This window comes from Chiloscyllium punctatum, chromosome 15 (genome assembly GCF_047496795.1).
Source record: "Chiloscyllium punctatum isolate Juve2018m chromosome 15, sChiPun1.3, whole genome shotgun sequence".
Lineage (NCBI taxonomy): Eukaryota > Metazoa > Chordata > Chondrichthyes > Orectolobiformes > Hemiscylliidae > Chiloscyllium > Chiloscyllium punctatum.
This window is the reverse complement of record NC_092753.1, coordinates 7,079,483-7,099,301: the sequence shown is the minus strand read 5'-3', so window position 1 is coordinate 7,099,301 and position 19,819 is coordinate 7,079,483. Positions and strand designations below refer to the sequence as shown.

The 19,819-nt window shown below is 39.7% G+C and overlaps 2 protein-coding genes across 2 annotated transcripts in view; one reads left to right on the top strand and one right to left on the bottom strand.

The window, feature by feature from the left end:
- Positions 1–13,341, top strand: part of cdadc1 (cytidine and dCMP deaminase domain containing 1) — a 65,952-nt gene extending 52,611 nt beyond the window's left edge. The window contains exon 9 of the mRNA XM_072584551.1: positions 7,957–13,341. Coding sequence (XP_072440652.1) covers positions 7,957–8,795 — 839 coding nt within the window. The 3' untranslated portion in view covers positions 8,796–13,341. The remainder of the gene's footprint in view (positions 1–7,956) is intronic.
- Positions 13,342–13,422: 81 nt separating this feature from the next.
- cab39l (calcium binding protein 39-like) overlaps positions 13,423–19,819 on the bottom strand; it is a 77,840-nt gene continuing 71,443 nt past the window's right edge. The window contains exon 9 of the mRNA XM_072584552.1: positions 13,423–14,900. Within this exon, the coding sequence (XP_072440653.1) occupies positions 14,712–14,900 (189 nt within the window). The 3' untranslated portion in view covers positions 13,423–14,711. The remainder of the gene's footprint in view (positions 14,901–19,819) is intronic.

Here is a 19,819-nt window from a genome sequence, read left to right as displayed (position 1 = left end):
TGGTAGTCTGAACTGTATTTATTTTAATACAAGGAATGTAACAGGTAAGGCAGATGAGCTGAAAACCTGGATGAGTGCAAGGAATTTCAGAGCTGTAGCCATTATAGAAACTTAATTGAGAGAACAGCTGGACTGGCAGCTCAATGTTCCAGTGTTTAGATGTTTCAGGTGAAATCAAGAGGGATGTAAAAGGGTTGGAGGAGTTACATTACTGATTTGAGGAGAATGTCAGAGCTGCACTAAGAGAAGACATCATGAAGGACTCCTCTAATGAGGTCATATAGGTAGAACTCAGGAATAAGAAATGGTTCAATCACTATGATGGGGTTATACTGTCAGCCTAGGAGACAGTAAGGTCTGCAGATGCTGGAGATCAGAATTGAGTGTGTGTTTCTGGAAAAGCACAACAGGTCAGGCAGCATGACCTGTGCTTTTCCAGCAACACATTTATACCGTAGGCCTGTCAGGAGCCAGTAAGAGATAAAGGAACAGGTTTGTAACCAAAGCATGGAAAGGTATAAAGACAGCAGGGTTGTTGTAGTAGGTGATTTTAACTTCAAGATTGACCTGGATTCCCTTAGCGCTACTGGCTTAGATGGAGCAGAATTTGTTAGGTGAATCCAGGAAGGTTCCTTGAAACAATATGTAAATATTCCAACTAGGGAAGGGGCCACACTAGACCTTATATTGTGGATGAGCCAAGTGTGTGGTGCCAGAAAAGCACGGCCAGTCAGGCAGTACCCAAGGAGCAGGAAAATCGACGTTTCAGGCAAAAGCCCTTCATCAGGAATTCTGATGAAGGGCTTTTGCCCGAAATGTCGATTTTTCTGCTCCTCGGATGCTGCCTGATTGGCTATGCTTTTCCAGCACCACATTCTTGGCTCTAATCTCCAGCATCTGCAGTACTCATTTTCGCCCTATATTGGGGATGAGCCTGGCCAGGTGATCTCGGTTTCAGTGGGAGACAATTCTGGGAACGGTGATCATAATTCCAAAAGTATTTAAGATAATTATGTATAAGACTGGTCCTCAGGTCAAATTGCTAAATTGGAGGAAGACTAATTACAACAGTATTAGGGAGGAACTAGAGAAAATAGTTTTGGGGTAGCTGTTTGAAAGTAAATCCACATCTGGTATGTGGGAGTCTTTTGAAGACCAATTGATCAGAGTTCAGCACCAGCATGATCCTGTGAGGATGAAAGATGAGGATGGCAAGATTCAGAAACCCTGAATGATAAGAGATATTGAAAGTTTAGTCAAAAAGAAAATGGAGGCATATATAAAGTTTAGGAAACAAAGCAGAACAAGGCCCTTAAGGAACTTAAATAAGGAATTAGGAGGGCTAAAAGGGGACTTGAAATATTCTTGGCAAGAAGGATTAATCAAGGCATTTTACACCTATATTAGGAGCAAGAGGGAGGCCATGGAAAAGTCACATGTCCTCAAGAAGGGAATTTATGCATGGAGCCAGAGGAAGGAGTGTGGTCCTTAATGAGTACTTCCCATCAGGATTCATAAACAGTACAGCCTCTTGACGTTGTGCCAATCTTTTATCCTACTCTAAGATCAAACTAACCTACATATCCTTCATTTTACTATTATCTATGTGCCTATCCAAGAGTTGCTTAAACATCCTAATGTATCTGACTCTACCACCATTGCTGGCAGTGCATTCCACGTACCCACCACTGTGTGTACAGAACTGACCTCTGACATGTCCCCTTCCTCCAATCACCTTAAAATTATGCCTCCTTGCGATAGCCACTTCTGCCCTGGGAAAAAGTCTCTGACTATTCACTCTATCTATGCTTCTCATCATTTTGTACACCTATCACGTCACATCTCATCCTTCTTCACTCCAGTGAGATGGATGATACTAAGATTAGGGAGGGCTGTGTTAACATACTGTCAATATTTAGGTGGGGGTGGTTTTGAGTATCTTGAAAAACTTTAAGGTAGATAAGACCCCAGAGCCTGATGGAATGTATCTGAGGATACTGAAGGAGGCAAGGGAGGAGATTGTTGGGGCCTTGACGGAGATCTTTATATCCTCTTCAGTCTTCTAGGATTTTGCCTTTGGCTAAAGAGTAGCCGATGTTGTCCTTCTTTTGTTTAAAAAGGACAACAGGGACAATCCAAGAAATAATTGGCCAGTGAGTCTTGCATCAATAGTAGGGAAACTATCTGAGAAGATTCTTCAGTACAGGATAAACTCACATTTGGAAAAGAATGCTAGTGGAAGGGTGTTTTTCAGGCTGGAGGTCCATGGCTAGTGCTATTCTCAGGGATCTGTACTGGGACCTCTGCTGGTTGGATGAAAATATAGATGGATGGGTTAATAAGTTTCCAGACAATACAAAGATCAGTGGGGTTGTGGATAGTGTAGAAGATTGTCAAAGGATACAGTGGGATATAGATAGGTTGGAGAAATGGCTGATGTAGTTTAAAGAATCCCTGCAGTGTGAAAGTAGGCTGTTTGGCCTATCAAGTCCACACAAGCCCTCCAAAGAGTTACCCCATCCCTGTAACCCTATATTTCCCATGGCTAATCCACCTAGTCTGCACATGCCCAGACACTATGACCAATTTAGTAAGGCCAATCCATTTAACTCACCTATGTTTGGACTGTGGGAGGAAACTGGAGCACCCAGAGGAAACCTACACAGACATGGGGAGAATGTGCAAACTCCACACTCCAAGGTTGGAATTGAACCTTGGTCCCTGACACTGAGGCAGCAATGCTAACCACTGAGCCATCAGGTCATTTAATCTGGGTAAGTGTGAGGTACTGCACTTTTTGGGAGATCAAATGCTATGGAAAAGTATACAGTTAATAGTCGGAGCCTGAACAGCCTCGATGTACAGAGGGATCTAAGAGTGCAAGTCCATAGCTCCCTGAAAGTGGCAACACAAGTGGATCAGGTAGTAAAGAAAATTTATGGCATGCTTGTCAGTCTTAGAGTTACAGAGCAGTACTATACAGGACCAGACCCTTCAGTCCAACTCCTCCATGCAAACCAGATAAACTAAATTAATCTAGTCCCATTTGTCAGTATTTGGCCCATATCTTGCTAAACCCTTATTCATATACCAATCCAGATGCCTTTTAAATATTGTATCAGCCCCCACCACTTTGTCTAGCAGTTCATTCCATAGACACACCGCCCTCTGTGTGAAGTTGCCTCCCATTAGGTCCCTTTTTCAACCTTTCCCCTCTCACCTTAAGCCGATGCCCTCTAGGTTTGGACTCAGTTACTCTAGTGAAAAGACCTTGGCTATTCACTCTATCAGCGCCTCATGAAAATAGCCCCTGCCTATTCAGCCTTTCTCTACAGCTCAAACCTCCAGATCTGGCGACATCGTTGTAAATCTTTTCTGAATCCTTTCAAGTTTCACAACATCCTTCCTATAGCATGGAGACCAGAACTGAATGCAAAATTCCAGAAGTCGACTGGGACTGCCGTAGTGTTAAAGGTTTAGATGGAGGGGCATTTGTTAAGTGTGTACAAGACAATTTTCTGATTCAGTAGGTGGATGTACCTACTAGAGAAGGTGCAAAACCTGAACTACTCTTGGGGAAATAAGATAGGGCAGGTGACTGAGGTGTCAGTTGGGGAGCACTTTCAGGCCAGCGACCATAATTCTATTCGTTTTAAATTAGTGATGGAAAAGGATAGACCAGATCTAAAGGTTGAAGTTCTAAATTGGAGAAAGGTCAATTTTGACGGTATTAGGCAAGAACTTTCAAAAGCTGATTGGAGGCAGATGTTTGCACGTAAAGGAACGGCTGGAAAATAGGAAGCCTTGAGAAATGAGATAACAAGAATCCAGAGAAAGTTTATGCCTGTCAGGATGAAAGGGATGGTTGGTAGGTATAGGGAATGCTGGATGACTAGAGAAATTGAGGGTTTGGTTAAGAAAAAGAAGGAAGCCTATGTCAGGTATAGACAGGATAGGTCGAGTGGATCCTTAGAGTATAAAGCAAGTAGGAGTGTACTTAAGAGGGAAATCAGGAGGGCAAAGCGGGGACATGAGATAGTGTTAGCAAGTATAATTACGGAGAATTCAAAGGGTTTTTACAAATATATTAAGGACAAAAGGGTAACTAGGGAGAGAATAGGGCCCCTCAAAGATCAGCAAGGCGGCCTTTGTGTGGAGCCACAGAAAATGGGGGAGATACTAAATGAATATTTTGCATCAGTATTTACTGTGGAAAAGGATATGGAAGATAGACTGTAGGGAAATAGATGGTGACATCTTGCAAAATGTCCAGATTACAGAGGAGGAAGTGCTGGATGTCTTGAAATGGTTAAAGGTGGATAAATCCCCAGGACCTGATCAGGTGTACCTGAGAACTCTGTGGGAAGCTAGAGAAATGATTGGTGGGCCTCTTACTGAGATAATTGTATCATCAATAGTCACAAGTGAGGTGCTGGAAGACTGGAGGTTGGCAAACGTGGTGCCATTGTTTAAGAAGGGCGGCAAAAACAAGCCAGGGAACTATAGGCAAGTGATTGTGGGCATGTTGTTTGAGGGAATCCTGAGGGACAGGATGTACATGTATTTGGAAAGGCAAGGAGTGATTAGGGATAGTCAGCATGGCTTTGTATGTGGGAAATCCTGTCTCACAAACTTGATTGAGTTTTTTGAAGTAGTAACTAAGAGGATTGATGAGGGCAGAGTAGTAGATGTGATCTATATGAACTTCAGTAAGACGTTCGACAAGGTTCCCCATGGGAGACTGATTAGCAAGGTTAGATCTCATGGAATACAGAAAGAACTAGCCATTTGGATACAGAACTGGCTCAAAGGTAGAAGACAAAGGGTGGTGGCGGAGGGTTGTTTTTCAGACTGGAGGCCAGTGACCAGTGGAGTGCCACAAGGATCGGTGCTGCGTCTCTACTTTTTGTCATTTACATAAATTATTTGGATGAGAGCATAAGAGGTACATTTGGTAAGTTTGCGGATGACACCAAAATTGGAAATGTAGTAGACAGCGAAGAAGATTACCTCAGATTACAACAGGATTTTGACCAGATGGGCCAATGGGCTGAGAAGTGGCAGATGGAGTTTAATTCAGATAAATGCGAGGTGTTGCATTTTGGGAAAGCAAATCTTAGCAGGACTTATACACTTAATGGTAAGGATTCTGGATTAGTGGTGCTGTAAAAGCACAGCAGTTCAGGCAGCATCCGAGGAGCAGTAAAATCAACGTTTTGGGCAAAAGCCCTTCATCAGAGTGCCTGAAGGGTGGAGAAATAAATCCACCCTTCAGGCACTCTACCTGTATTCCTGATGAAGGGTTTTTGCCCGAAATGTTGCCTGAACTTCTGTGCTTTTCCAGCACCACTAATCCAGAATCTGGTTTCCAGCATCTGCAGTCATTGTTTTTACCTACTTAATGGTAAGGTCCTAGGGAGTGTTGCTGAACAAAGAGACCTTGGGGTGCAGGTTCATAGCTCCTCCAAAGTGGAGTCGCAGGCAGATAGGATAGTGAAGAAGGCGTTTGGTATGCTTTCCTTTATTGGTCAGAGTATTGATTACAGGAGTTGGGAGGTCAGTTGCGGATGTACAGGACATTGGTTAGGCCACTGTTGGAATATTGCGTGCAATTCTGGTCTCCTTCCAATCGGAAAGATGTTGTGAAACTTGAAAGGGTTCAGAAAAGATTTACAAGGATGTTGCAGGGTTGGAGAATTTGAGCTATAGGGAGAGGCTGAACAGCCTGGAGCGTCGGAGGCTGAGGGGTGACATTATAGAGGCTTACAAAATTATGAGTGGCATGGATAGGATAAATAGGCAATGCAGTCAGGAGTCCAGAACTAGAAGGCATAGGTTTAGCGTGAGAGGGGAAAGATATAAAAGAGACCTAAGGGGCAACTTTTTCAGGCAGAGGGTGGTACGTATATGGAATGAGCTGCCAGAGGATGTGGTGGAGGCTGGTACAATTGCAACATTTAAGAGGCATTTGGATGGGTATATGAATAGGAAGGGTTTGGAGGGATATGGGCTGGGTGCTGGCAGGTGGGACTAGATTGGGTTGGGATATCTGGTCGGCATGGATAGGTTGGACCGAAGGGTCTGTTTCCGTGCTGTACATCTCTATGCCTCTAAGTGGCCTACCCAATATCCTGTACAGCTGCAACATAACCTCCCAATTCCTGTACTTAATACTCTGACCAATAAAGGAAAGCATACCAAACACCTTCTTCACTATCCTATCGATCTGTGACTCCACTTTCAAGGATCTATAAACCTGCAGTCCAAGATTTTTGTTCAGCAAGACTCCCCAGACCTTACCATTAAGTCTATAATGATTTGCCTTTCCAAAATGCAGCATCTCCCATTTACCTAAATTAAACTCCATCTGCCATTCCTTGATGCACCTGTGAACATTGAATGTATAAGTTGGCAAATCATGTTGCATCTTTATAAAATTTGAATTCAGCCACATTCGGAGTATTATGTGCAGTTCTGGTCACTATATGATAGGAAGGTAGCTTTGGAGAGGGTGCAAAAGAGGTTTAACAGTGTTTGCCTATATTGGAGCGTTATTAGCTTAAAGAGAGACAAACTTGGGATTGTTTTCAATAGAGCAGGGCTGAAGTACAACCTGGTAGAAGTATATAGATTGATAGTAGGAGTCTTTTTCCCCAGGGTGGAAGTGTCAAATTCTATGGGACATAGCTTTAAGGTGAGAGGGGAACGTTAAAGGAGATGTACAGTCCGTTCTGCTAGAACTCAATTCCCGACTCAGGCGACTGACTGTGTGGAGTTTGCACATTCTCCCTGTGTCTGCGTGGGTTTCCTCCGGGTGCTCCGGTTTCCTCCCACAGTCCAAAGACGTGCACGCCAGGTGAATTGGCCATGCTAAATTGCCTGTAGTGTTAGGTAAAGGGGTAAATGTACAGGAATGGGTGGGTTACGCTTCGGCGGGTCGGTGTGGACTTGTTGGGCCGAAGGGCCTGTTTCCACACTGTAAGTAATCTAATCTAATCTAAAAACTCAGTAGTTCTGTTCTCATGCAATCCAGTTTTAAGACAATCACTTAAAGCAGGGCCAGAATTGCGTTATGACCAATTGGTTTGAAAATTTGTGCTTTAGCAACAGTGTCCCTAATTTGTCAAATCGCATTATAGCAAATTCAAACAAACAAAAGATGCATTATAGCAGGAAAACCTGTACAAGGCAAGTATTTTATGCAGAAGGTGGTAGGTGCCTGGAACAGACTAACAGGGGAGGTAATAAATGTTACTATTGCATCTGCTTCTAAGAGGCATTTGGAGGGATACATGAACAGGCAGGAAATTATAGTGATATGGACCATACACAGGCAGATGGGATGGGTTTAAAATGACATCATGGTTGACACAGACAAGGTGAGACAAAGGGCCTACTCCTGTCTATACTATATGGTTCTATGATTCTAGTGTAAGGTTTCTTAATTCACTTCAGGTCATGGCAATTTGATGTTATTAGTACCCTTTTCGATGGGGAAGAAAAGTGATATTTTATGCTATTCTGGTGCAATTTCTACTTCATGGTTAGGAAACCTCAAATCAAATGGAACAGCTTCTGGTGCTAGCTGCACTTGCAGCTATTTCTTAGTCAACCTGTTCAGAGACGTTATGACTACTTCTGAAATAGTTGGGACTTAAACTCAGACTCCGATGTTTTTATTATCACTGCACCAGAAGACCCCTCTTCAAGACAATACAAGCCAAGTTCTGAACATGTTTATCTATTTGGCTAAGTGTTTTAAAAATTATATCTTGCACGTGTCTTGCTGAATTCTACATGGTCCCTACAACAAAGGTGTTAGTAGCTGCTCCATTTATCCTCAGGTTTGCGCTGTTTTGGCCAATTATTATACATTTATCTGCCCCATGGTACTTGGTGCTATAATTATGGATTCTCAACCAGCACACCTTACTTTCACTTGGTTTCTCTACACAGGAAAGAGAGGTCCAAATAAATCTTTCATACTCCAGAGTACCCTCTCCACAGGGATATCGAACACTGCCATCATTGATCCAATTGGCTCCACCACAATATCTGCATCTACTTTAGAGTCATCAGTACTGGAGGATATGGAAATTATGGGGAACCCTCAATCTCCCTTGGGCAAAGGTGATTTGAAAAGACCACTCACGACTCCTTGGTCGGAATTGCAAAAGGAGGAGCTGCTAAATTTGGAGATCAATGAACCAGCTTTCAAAAGGAGAATAGTGGAGCAACAGTCCTATCTCCAAAGTCTCCTAACTTCAGTGCAAGTGATGAATGATGCTGTGGACAGAATGATGATGACCATGTCAAGACTGAATAGCTCTTTATCTGATGTCCAAAATTTGCTTAAACAAAAACTGACTGCATTCCAGACTACCAGGGAGGAGGCATCACCTCAGATAGTATCGGTGGTAGAAAACTCTTTTATCCAGGGACTGAGCAACATAGGAACATCTCTTCAAAATTCCCTGAATACTGGTATATCTGACGTGGGTTCAAAGGTTCAAGAAAGCTTGCAAATGGGATTTGAAAGCCTTGGGGAAAAAATACAGTCAACCATGAGAGAGGGTTATGCCAACATGATAAATGAACAAATCTGTGCACACCAAAACCTGAGTGACAAATATGAAAGAGCCTTGCCCACTAGAGGCTTACATAACTCATCCCAAGAGGTTGGAACTCATGATGGCAGCCAGTTGCACCATCCCAGCCAGCTTTCATCTGGCTCCTCACTAGAAAGCAGGATTCCTACCCCAGAGGTACAAATACCTGGAGGCATGAAAATCTAGGTATGTTAGACTTATATTTTAAGTCTAAAGGATTTCCTTTGTGAAGAATATTTGGGGTACAGAATAAACTCTGTTATTGAAGTAAATTACGCATAACGGACTGCAATACTAATGAAGACATTTCTCTGCTCTTTGGCGAGGACAACACATTGATTAGATGGAGCATCTTTATTTTAGAACATGTAACATTTTAATTCTGTTCAAATCATTGACAAAACTCATGTTATAGTTTGTTCATGTTTCCTTTACGTTGTAGTAGCTTTTCCAGTTACTGTGTTTGATTTATCTTGGAGCCGTCACAGCCATATTAGCTTTAGGCCAGGCAGCATTTCCTGTCACTAGACCCACAGTTGTCCGGTTTGAAAGCTTGGCAATTTATTTTGCTAATTTTAGTAGCCACTCGTGCAAGCCTTTTTAGCAATCGCTTTGCTGCAGCTCTTTAGCGGCACCACATCAGTATATGGATATCAATGGTAAGTCTTGCATGGGATGACTTTTGTATTTGAGATGGTCTTTGCCCTCTTTATATTTCCTGGTAATTTTCAAACAAGTGTGGTTTGAAACTTTATAGAAGAGCTCAAGAAAAAAAGTTGCTGTTTCTATACATGTTTGAATCAACTTAAGGATTAATGTTCAGCTCAGTTGTATTTGGGGGTAAAATATTTCATATGCAAGGTCGATGAGAGATATGTGGAATCATGGCAGCGATGTGTAACTATGGCAGACTAATGAAGTTACAATATAATTGTATGTTAGGTGAACCAGTCTCTTAAAACAGTTCTCCATGTTCTACATTATCAGCAATTTCACTACAGGATATGTTCATTAATGCATACATGTCAGTATAGAATTCACAGCAGAAGGATGCTCATGGATCATGGTTCTGTCCCAACCTCTGAGCCGGGGGCCTAGGTTCAAATACCACCTGATCCCAAGGTTTGTCATCACATTCTGAACAGTTTGATTAAAAATATCTACACAATCTTTCCCATTAACAACTTACTTTGGACCTTGAATAGTTCTAGCAAAATGGCTGATTGGGGTGGAGTGGTTGTTTACCTTCATTAGAATTTCTGCTTCTGAGTGGAGCTGTCCACAAGGGAAGTACAAAATTGGGTTATGCTTTCTAGTTGTTTTATTCCTTAATGTGCTCTATGCAAAATAAGCTGAATCACATTTCCTCCTGCATGCTTTGTACGCTGAAGTTTCTTTGGCTCTATCATAACATACCCAAGTGTTCAGTATCTACAATACTAATTGATCTTGTGATATTTCAATACGGGATAAAGACAGTTAATACTTGAATAATAATTAAAGCTAATGTGTTAGCATTCCCAAATAATGCGATGACAATGCACAGCAGACTGCACAGTTGTAAGATTTGAAGTAGTAATAAAGCAAGAGGTTTAAACTATAAATGTTCTACAGTTTTATGTTACTCAGAGTTTGAGCCACACACTGTTGAAGATGGGAAAGGGATACAGTACTGATGAACACTCAACACAGCTACATAAGCAACTACGAACTAATGAAGCAGCAGAAATCACAATTAAATTTATAAAGCAGCAAGTTAATAAATAAATAACATAGTCATAAAGTAAAATGGAGAACTGACCAGCAATTTTAATTCATTTAGTTCAGGCAGAATTTTTAAAAAGAACCAGAAATCATTGTTGTGAGTCGGTGCTATAGATTTGAAATTTGAAGGCAAGGGCCAACTCAAATCAAATATTTATGCTTCATAAAGGTATAGCAAAGTTACAGGAGCATAGATAATTTTAATCTGCAATATTATCATCCTTCCTATTTAACATTTCTATTGCAATGCGGAGGCACCAGGCTTTTATTCAATTAGATTAAAAAGGTCCAACTTCTTCTTACCTTTGGCTTACCTAGAACCCCCAACTAGTGTTCTAGGTACAGGGGTTCAAATCCCAGATGGTGAAATTTGAATTCAATAAAAATCTGGAATTAAAAATTGGCTTAGTGGTGACTATATCGCCATTGGCAATTGTCATTAAAAACCCATCTGGTTCACTAAGTTACTCCAGATTCTAGTGGTTCTTAACTGCTGCCTGAGTGATTAATACTACCAAAGCCAGCAACACCACATGCCATATATTGACAAAAAATACAAAAGGACTTCAGTAGTCTCTGAAGTATAATTCATTTTGAGTTCTGAGTATACAACAGAAGGAGGAATGTCAAGGCTAGATTTAGGCTAAAGCAACAAAAAGGATTATTAGAGTCTTCAAGAAGCCATTGGTAATAAAAAAAAGTACAACCACTCAACATAATTATTTTGTTTGCCAAAATAGTTTTAAAAGCCACAGCAAATATGAAACATTCATTTCTTGGAGACTGTGAGGACAGTGTAAAGCTTTGTATTTCTTTTCATTACATTTCCTGACAGCATTTACTATCTAACTTCTCTCATAAATGATCTCACTGCGAATGTCTGGGGGCTGCTGATAATAGTACTTTCAGCACTAGTCAATTCCTTTGAGGAAGGAGAGATGTAAAAGACATAATTGAAGTACAATTGCATTATGTTAATAAGTAGCTTACACTGTTACAACTGATTGGAGGTTCATGTTCCACTTCAGAGATCTCAGCACACAAGTCAGAGGCATCTTCCATGAGATGAGATGCTGAAACGAGAAGCCATTTTTCATTTCAGGTAGATGCAAAAGATTCTCATGACAGATCACTTGGGGAGGGGGTCCTCTCTTATCCTGAATATTTGTTCCTCAACGTACTATAATTAATTATCTAGTCATTACAGTCCTATTTGTGTTCACAACTCAATTGCCACATTCTTAATTATATATCTTTTACATCCTACTTTCCTTCCTCAAAAGGAAATGATTAGTGCTGAAAGCTATTTACCAGAAACATAATGAAAAGAACTACAAAGCTTTATACTGTCCTCAGTCTCCATAGACATGGTTTTGAAGAGTTTTTGGCAAACAGTAGCACACAAAACAATTATGTTGAATGGTTATACTTTTTTTTATTATCAATGGCTTTTTCCCCTACTATTACCAGACTTCTGAATGGACCTCTCAAATTTAATGTTGATCTTACTTCTTGTGCACCTTCTTTGCAGTCAGAACTTTGTACTCCTCATTCTGTTCTACCACCATGATCTTTGTATGATATGATCTGCCCATACTGCATGCAAAACAAAATGTTTCGCTTTACCTAGGTACATCGGACAATAATAAATCAAACCAAATCATTTCCTATATTGAGTGATCACAAACATAATTAATTGACTGAAGATGTAGGAAATCCTGACTTCATGAAAGCAGCATTTGTGTGCAAATTATTTTTGCTGCAGTAAATTAAAGAAAATCTGTATTATTCAGCATTCAGTACGCATCTTTTTCTAGTTCTCAGAAGCCACCAGAGGGTGGACAACAACCACAAATATTCAGCATAACCCTCATGTGGAAAATATATTAAAACCTGGGAAGGCACACCCAATGTTCGAAGGTTTTCATATGAAATTACATGGGTTTCTCAGGGTACCTCAAACTAGGAACAGGGGGAAAAAGTGAAAATCTTGTATTACTTTTACAGGGAGGCACCCAATACAAAATGGGATGGGTGTAACAGAAAATGGTGTTCACATCAACCAGTGAATGCAAATGGAGCTTATGTCTCTTTCTTCAGAGGTGTAGAATCTCACACCTTCTGCACTTGGTGAGAAACCAATATGTTCTCCAGTAAGCAGCTCATTGTGATCTTCAGTAATTGATTATTAAGTTAGTGTAAGCCAGGTCTAGAATGAAACTATACATTGGGTATAGCTCGTGATGGCCAACCATAAACATGAAATAATACAGGGAAAAGATTCAAACCATAATAATCATACAGATCAACCGAAGGATCTGTTTCCACTCTGTACAACCGAAACCTAGTCAACTTAAAGGACTGAAAAAATCTTAGCTAACTAAATCAAATGCAAAGAAAGTCAGTATCACATGCAACTGGAAAAGCAGCTGATTTTAATCAGACTTTGGAAATATTCCCAGAAGACAACTTCTGAACTGATGTCACTGGAAAGGTCCCATCTAACTACCATTATTTTCCCATTTAAAATATTGAGTATTCCAGCTTATTGGTAAATGTTGGGAAAGTTATTATTTCTTTTTCATATTTTCCTAGCCAACAAATTTACTAAAACCAACAGCTTACTCGCTCAGGTCTTGGATACTAGTAAGGAGGCCCAAATTTATTGCGTACGTATTGCCATAACTGATTAGCTTGTTTGGCCTTCTTAGAAGCCAGTTAAGAGTGGATAGCATTGGTGTTGGACAGGAGTCACAAATAACAGATTTTACAAAAATTCAATATTTAATTGTTATTTTAATGATACCACCTTTTTTTATTTCCAAATGTTTAAAACGAAAATTCAATTTCTCAAGCCATCAAGATAAATTGTAAACATCAGTTCTTCTAAGTATCCACAAAGGAGTATGGAACAAAAAGAGGGGAACAGATGTGGAGGAGGATGATGAGATGAAGATTAAACAATACTTTAAAAGTGAAAGACAACACCAATCACTTATAAAACTGCAATATCGTCTCATAACTTAAAAGCACCACAGTAGACCAAAAATGCAGCCTTAAATCAGTATGTTTCCTTTTAATTTTTAAACCATGTCCACACAAATTTTGCATACTGGCTCACCACTGGAATAAACAATTTAATCTGATGTACTCTCCAGATTGTTTACTTCAGTAATAAGGCTGGTACAATGTTTCACAACTTCGTAGTGGCGGTACAGAAAGAATTTCCCCAAAGCATCTGACTTGAAATGCAAAAACATATGATTAGCAATTTAACGAGCAAATAACCCCTCAAAATAATACAGAATTCACATTCTATCTTTAAAAGTGAACCCAAGTAAAATAATTTTGGCAAAGCATAAATCATTTAACACAAAAAAACTGATTAAGCTTTTCATTATTTTAATGTCTTTTATTTAAAAAGTACTCAAATTAGGCTGTTTTGTGATTGTGAAGAGCTGACCATCAGAGCAATTACTTCTAAATGCAGCCATACAGTGTAACGAGTATTCATTGAATGCAACCACATATGTACAATTACACGTTTTGGAAAGAAAAACAATATGTGCAACCATAAAATTAAATTACAGCTTGACCCCTTCCAAGCAAATAAAATAATGACTGGGACATTTCTACATAAAGACTCACCAATCATTCTTTACCAATTTAAGCTGACTTGTTCACAATAAAAATTGTGTACCAATATAAAGGAGTAGGTTTACATGGATAGACGTAGGGTGTCTGCTCTTGACATTAAGCTTACATACCTTAGACCTCTAATCTAATGCAGTGTGGAAACTTTCAACAGGATCAAGTCAAGATGATTTAGGAAGCCCATTCTTAAAGCAAGTCAGAATCATTTAAAAAGTAGCAAGCTCTGTGCATTTACCATGGTGAACAGATAGCACTGCAGACTTTGCCTTATCCATAGTGATAAACATACTCAAAATAAAAACTAATTTACATAGTAATACAGTAGCAAACAAGATCAAAGCCACCAAGGCTGTTGCCAACTAATCAAACACTCGCTAAAAAAATCCCAGGCATGGTCACTTAAAAATTTAAAACTAGCAGGGCAAAGAATCACTGCTACCGTACGAGTATGTAAACTCCTAAACTTACAAACAGCCATAGATGTAAGAGGAAAAACAAACTAATATACAGGCACTCAAAGACAATATGCATGAATAAAATTAGTTTTATCATATATAAATATTAGAAGTGAGTTACTGTTACTACACAATCCCTTCCCTATAAAGAAATGTAATCAAATTGTACACAGGTGCGGTAAATAGTTAAAGCTCCATTCACTGATGTAACTTCCTATCACCAAATGTGTTACGACTGTTGAGGTGCTGGTCTTTTCAAATCCCTGATTTGTTTGATCAAATAGGACTTTTCATCATTAAACTGATCATCATCTGTTCTGTCTGCTTGAAACTGACTAAGGAACTCTATGAGTTTGGTCTGGTTTTTCAACAGGATGTCCAGAATAGGTTGCGTTTTATTGGGATTTGCCACAAAAACCTAGAAAGAGCAAAGGGAAAGATCAATATACAAATTAGGCAATGCAGTTAGTCCCACGATGTTCAAATGTCATGTTGAAAATCATGGTATCAAGCCGAAGCCCTTGGTATCACCCTGCCTCACCAAATTCTAAATTTTTAAATTAATATTTCACAAATCATAGCTTGCTGCATGAACTGGGGATTTAGCAAGCTAAACAAGTACTCTTATAGCTGCTTGCAGCTTGTTTTATTCATTACATCCCTAGTTCTCCTGTGGCTTAATGCAATCTGTTCACATCCATTAGATTTACATGATTTTGGATGAGGACGCTCAAATCATAAAACTCAAAGCTATAGGGAAAAGGTTTTGTTTCCCTTGGTAGGACACTGGGCACTTTAAACATAGCAGAACAGAACTTATACACCACCAATTTTACAGTGGACCAGCATAGAAAATCAAACTGTACACTACATTCTACATCACATCAGAATGACAGAATAAAATTTCAGTTAGAATGACAATTACTTTCAGCTGCCTGGGTACCAAGAGACATTCATGCTGTGTTATGGCAGACTTGAGGTGATATTTATGTGGGATTGTGATCTATTCCAATTGAAAGAAGACTTCTTGGTTTTTCTGCAACAGTAATTTTAATAAAGATGTTTTGCAGTTTAAACAATGAACTAAACAAAACAGTTTAAGAAAAATATTGTTAACATTGGTTGTCTTCCAATGGCCGAAATATCCAATTGTTAAAACGTTATAATTTACAAGATTTTAGTTACTTTCTATCAAATTTTCTCCTTAAAGATTCCCTGACCTGACATGTCCATCTTTCTACTCACCTATCCCCTCCACTCTTCCCACTGACAGAGCGACATGGTGGCTTAGTGGTTAGCACTGCTGCCTCACAGCACCGGGGACTCGGGTTCGATTCCAGCCTCGGGCAACTCTCTGTGTAGAGTTTGCACATTCTCCCCACGTCTGCGTGGGTTTCCTCCCACAATCCAAAAATGTACAGGTTAGGTGAACTGGCCATGCTAAATTGCCCATAGTGTTCAGGAATGTGTCGATTAGGTGCACTAGTCAGGGGTAAACGTAGAGTAATGGGGAATTCTTCAGAGGGTCAGTGTGACTTGTTGGGCCAAAAGGCCTATTTCCACAATGTAAGGATTCTAATTCTAATTTGCATTTCCATAGCATTGTTTCATAGCCTCAGAATACCCTAAAGTGCTTCCCAGCCAATAGAGTACAAAGTTAGAAATTTATTGTAAAATGTCCTCACCACACTTTGGTTAAAAACGTTCTACAGGTTAAACCCAAAAGGCAACTTCTGCCAAAATATAGGTATCACAGCTGGAAGAATTTTATCCTACATGAATGAATAAATAAATGAACTGGCATTGAAATGTTATCATCAGTACAAAGAGCCCAGACATGAGTTGTACAGTTCTGCTAAATCAGGACTTAGTTTAACTTTAAATATTCACAGAGACAAATACTAACCTCTGAAGTAATACATATATTATCTTTCAGCTGCATTTTTTTAATCCAAAAGTATATTTTGACTAGAATAATTATGCTATTATATAAATGGGTATTAAAGTATATAGCAAAGAGAACAACTGGAGTTCCTAGCCAGGCTGTTCCCTCAGCTCCTGCTTTATTGTGTGCTTTATTGTCTTGCTGCACGGCTGGCAGAGACAAAAATACAGACTGCCCACATCAACAGAACACAATTCTAACTTCTGTTAAGGGGGCTATGGTATGCTTTGGCAGAATAATCTTCTATGACCCTGCCTTTCACCCAGAGAAAAAGTTATGAAAAGTTATGCGTGCTCATGCTGTCATTAATCTTTAAGAGTGCCAATATTATGTTGTTCTCCTCCTTAAACTCTGTTCTCCCTGACTGAATTTACCGCTTGTAATCCTGTTGTGCACAAAAACTTGGATTTCTATTACATGTTTAACATAAGCAAAACATAGGTGACTAAACACTTGTTCAAAGACAAAAGCAGAAATTGCTGGGAGAAACTCAGCAAGTCTGGCAGCAACTGTTGACAGAAAGCAGAGTTGTTTCGAGTTCAATGACCCTTCATCAGAACTAGTCTTGTTTCAGACTTGAGGCATCCACAATTCTTGGTTTTAAACAGATAGGTTTAAATGAACAACCTAAAAGGCGGACAGCTGTTGAAGCAGAGAGCAAGAGATGTTTAGATAGAAAGCTCTAGAGTTTCAGACTTTGGCAGCTGAAAGCACAGCTGTCAACAGTGGGACTGTGATCACTGAGAATGTACAAGCAGCCAAACTGAAAGTGTGTAAGGATCTCAGAGGGGCAGGCTGGTATTGAAGAAGCTCCAGAAAAAGCAAGAGACGGGCAGTTTAAGCAAACTCACATCATGCTCACAATTTTCCCTAACCTTAATCAAGTGTGTTTAATTTTATGTCCACCCACCCACTGACAGAACAGCTAATAGCATAGCCCTTTCATGTTCAGAGTGCACAGGGTATGTAATACTGACTATCCATGCAAAAAAAAAACACATTGCTGGCAACTGTATATCAGCTAATGCAGCAGCCAATTTGTACACAAAGCTCCACAAACTGAAAATGAACGTCAGACCAGCAATGAGGTTAAAAACGCAAAATACAACACAGGGTTCATTTTTAAAGAAATGCGTGTTTCCACTTGGTGGAAAGTAAAGCTTCCAGCCAAAGAAAGACAATGATTACTAAACAATTAAAAAGGAACTTTTTGTGGTGAAAATGCAGGACTTCCTAATAAGTGAAATAGTTTATTTTTAAAAAGATTATTCAGAGGAAGTGGGCATCATTGGCTAGATCAGCATTTCCTGCCATCCACAACTGTCCTAGAAAAGGTACTGAAAAAAACTGTCTTCTTGCACCACTATGGCCAGTATGGTAAAGGTTCACTCAAGTAAGTCGTTTGCTATGCCATTTCAGAGGGCAGTTAAGAATCAATTGCTGAAAACCTGGAGTCACATGTAGAGCAGATCAGGCAAGAATGGAAGATTTGGAAATTAGTGAAACAGATGCCTTTACTTAATGATATTCACCATTATTGACTTTTTAAAAAATTCAGATCTATTTATTTATTTCATAATTAAACAAATTTAATGTCTCCAACAGCTGTGAATTTGAATTCCTGATACTGAAACATTAGTCCAGATCTCTGGATTGCTAGTCCTGTACCATGACCATTAATGCACTGTATTCTTTACCCAAGACACAGCATTGATAGGAAAAAAAACTAGACATGAAGTTGAAAGAAACAAATAAAGAGATGCTGATCGGTTTAGAGGAAGGAGGGTTAGGTTGGAGAAAGGATGCATGGAGTATTAACATTGGGATGGAATTGACAAACGGCCAATTCAAATCGGAAAAGTTTTTGTAAATGGTGTGCTTTTGTGATATTAGTGGAGTGCACGGGGGGAGGGGGGGGGGGGTGTTTGTGTGTGTACGCGCACGCGCAGTGGCAGGGGTTGAGGGTGAGTGTGCATGTGAGATGCAGTGTGTGGGGGGAGGTGCATGTATCATGGAGGGGGAGGAATGCAGGGTGTTGGGGGAAGGTGCAAGGGGGTATTCTTTGCTCCAGTTGTGACATGGGAGTTTGTTCATCATAAGTACTCAAATGGTCTTGACTGAAAACCTCATGTAAAAGTTTCATTTTAAAATTTAAATTAAATTTTAAAAAAAGAACGAACAATAAATTATTGTTTTGATTTTTAAAAACTGCCAAAAAAAAACCTTCTCAGGGTGTGGGCAATGCTGTTCAGGCTAAACTTATACCATTCTGACTGAGAAGGTGGTGGTGGATTTTGGATCCTTGCCAGTTGCTTTATGGGACATTAACAATTGTAGACAAGTATTGTGTAGGGCAGGCAGAGAATAGGGCACTGATTTTTCTTTTCTGCTTATAATCAACAAATTAACAAATGCATTCATTTCATTTCACAACCCACCATGAGGGGATTTGAGTTTGCCATCAGTGAGCTGGTCAACCAAAACCACAGAACACTACAATAAATGTCTATGAAACCTTTAACATGGAGCAGTTCTGCATCTTACTAATTGTAGAACAGCTGTAAATGGGGCTTTTGTTAGTGTAGTGTTCCACCTCTAGGCTGGAAGGCCAGAATTCAAGGCCTAGCTGCTCTTCATCCTTCCAGTTGTCATTTCTCTGGGTTTCAGTGAAACATTGAAGTGCTTTTCACATCAGGATACCAATGGAAATGTTGAAAGAGAAGTAATCATAGACTAAATAACGCAATTTAAAGGGCAGTAAGAAACTGGCTCAATTAATTAACCCTGATGAGATAATGAGTCAGCAGAATTGATAGGGTGTGAAAACTAAAACCCATTTCTATTAAATCAAAAAGTGTAGTGAGAATGCAGGACTTCCTAATAAGTGAAATAGTTTATTTTTAAAAAGATTATTCAGAGGAAGTGGGCATCATTGGCTAGATCAGCATTTCCTGCCATCCACAACTATCCTATGTATTCTCTTCATATATGGAACAGAAGAACCCATTTTTAAGGTTTCAAATAAGATATTGACAATTATGGGGCATATTTCTACTATTTCACCCAAGGGGGCCAAGGCAGCGTGTGTCTCTAAGTTACTTGATGAGGAGAGAAAAAATGATTCATATACACCACACCCAATTCCAGCCTTTCTTACAAGACCTATATCTACATTTCAGCTTTATAAACAAAGTACAAGATATCCCTGTGTTGAAGGGCACATGGAGACTTACAGATGCCCACTGCTGGTTAAAGTAACTCAGCATGGACTGTGAATCAAACCATTGGCTTTCTGGCTAAGTTAACACTAGAAAATAACTTTATTCTTTAACTCAACAACAAACACTGTCGAGAGTGTGATGCAGGAAAAGCACAGCAGGTCAGGCAGCATC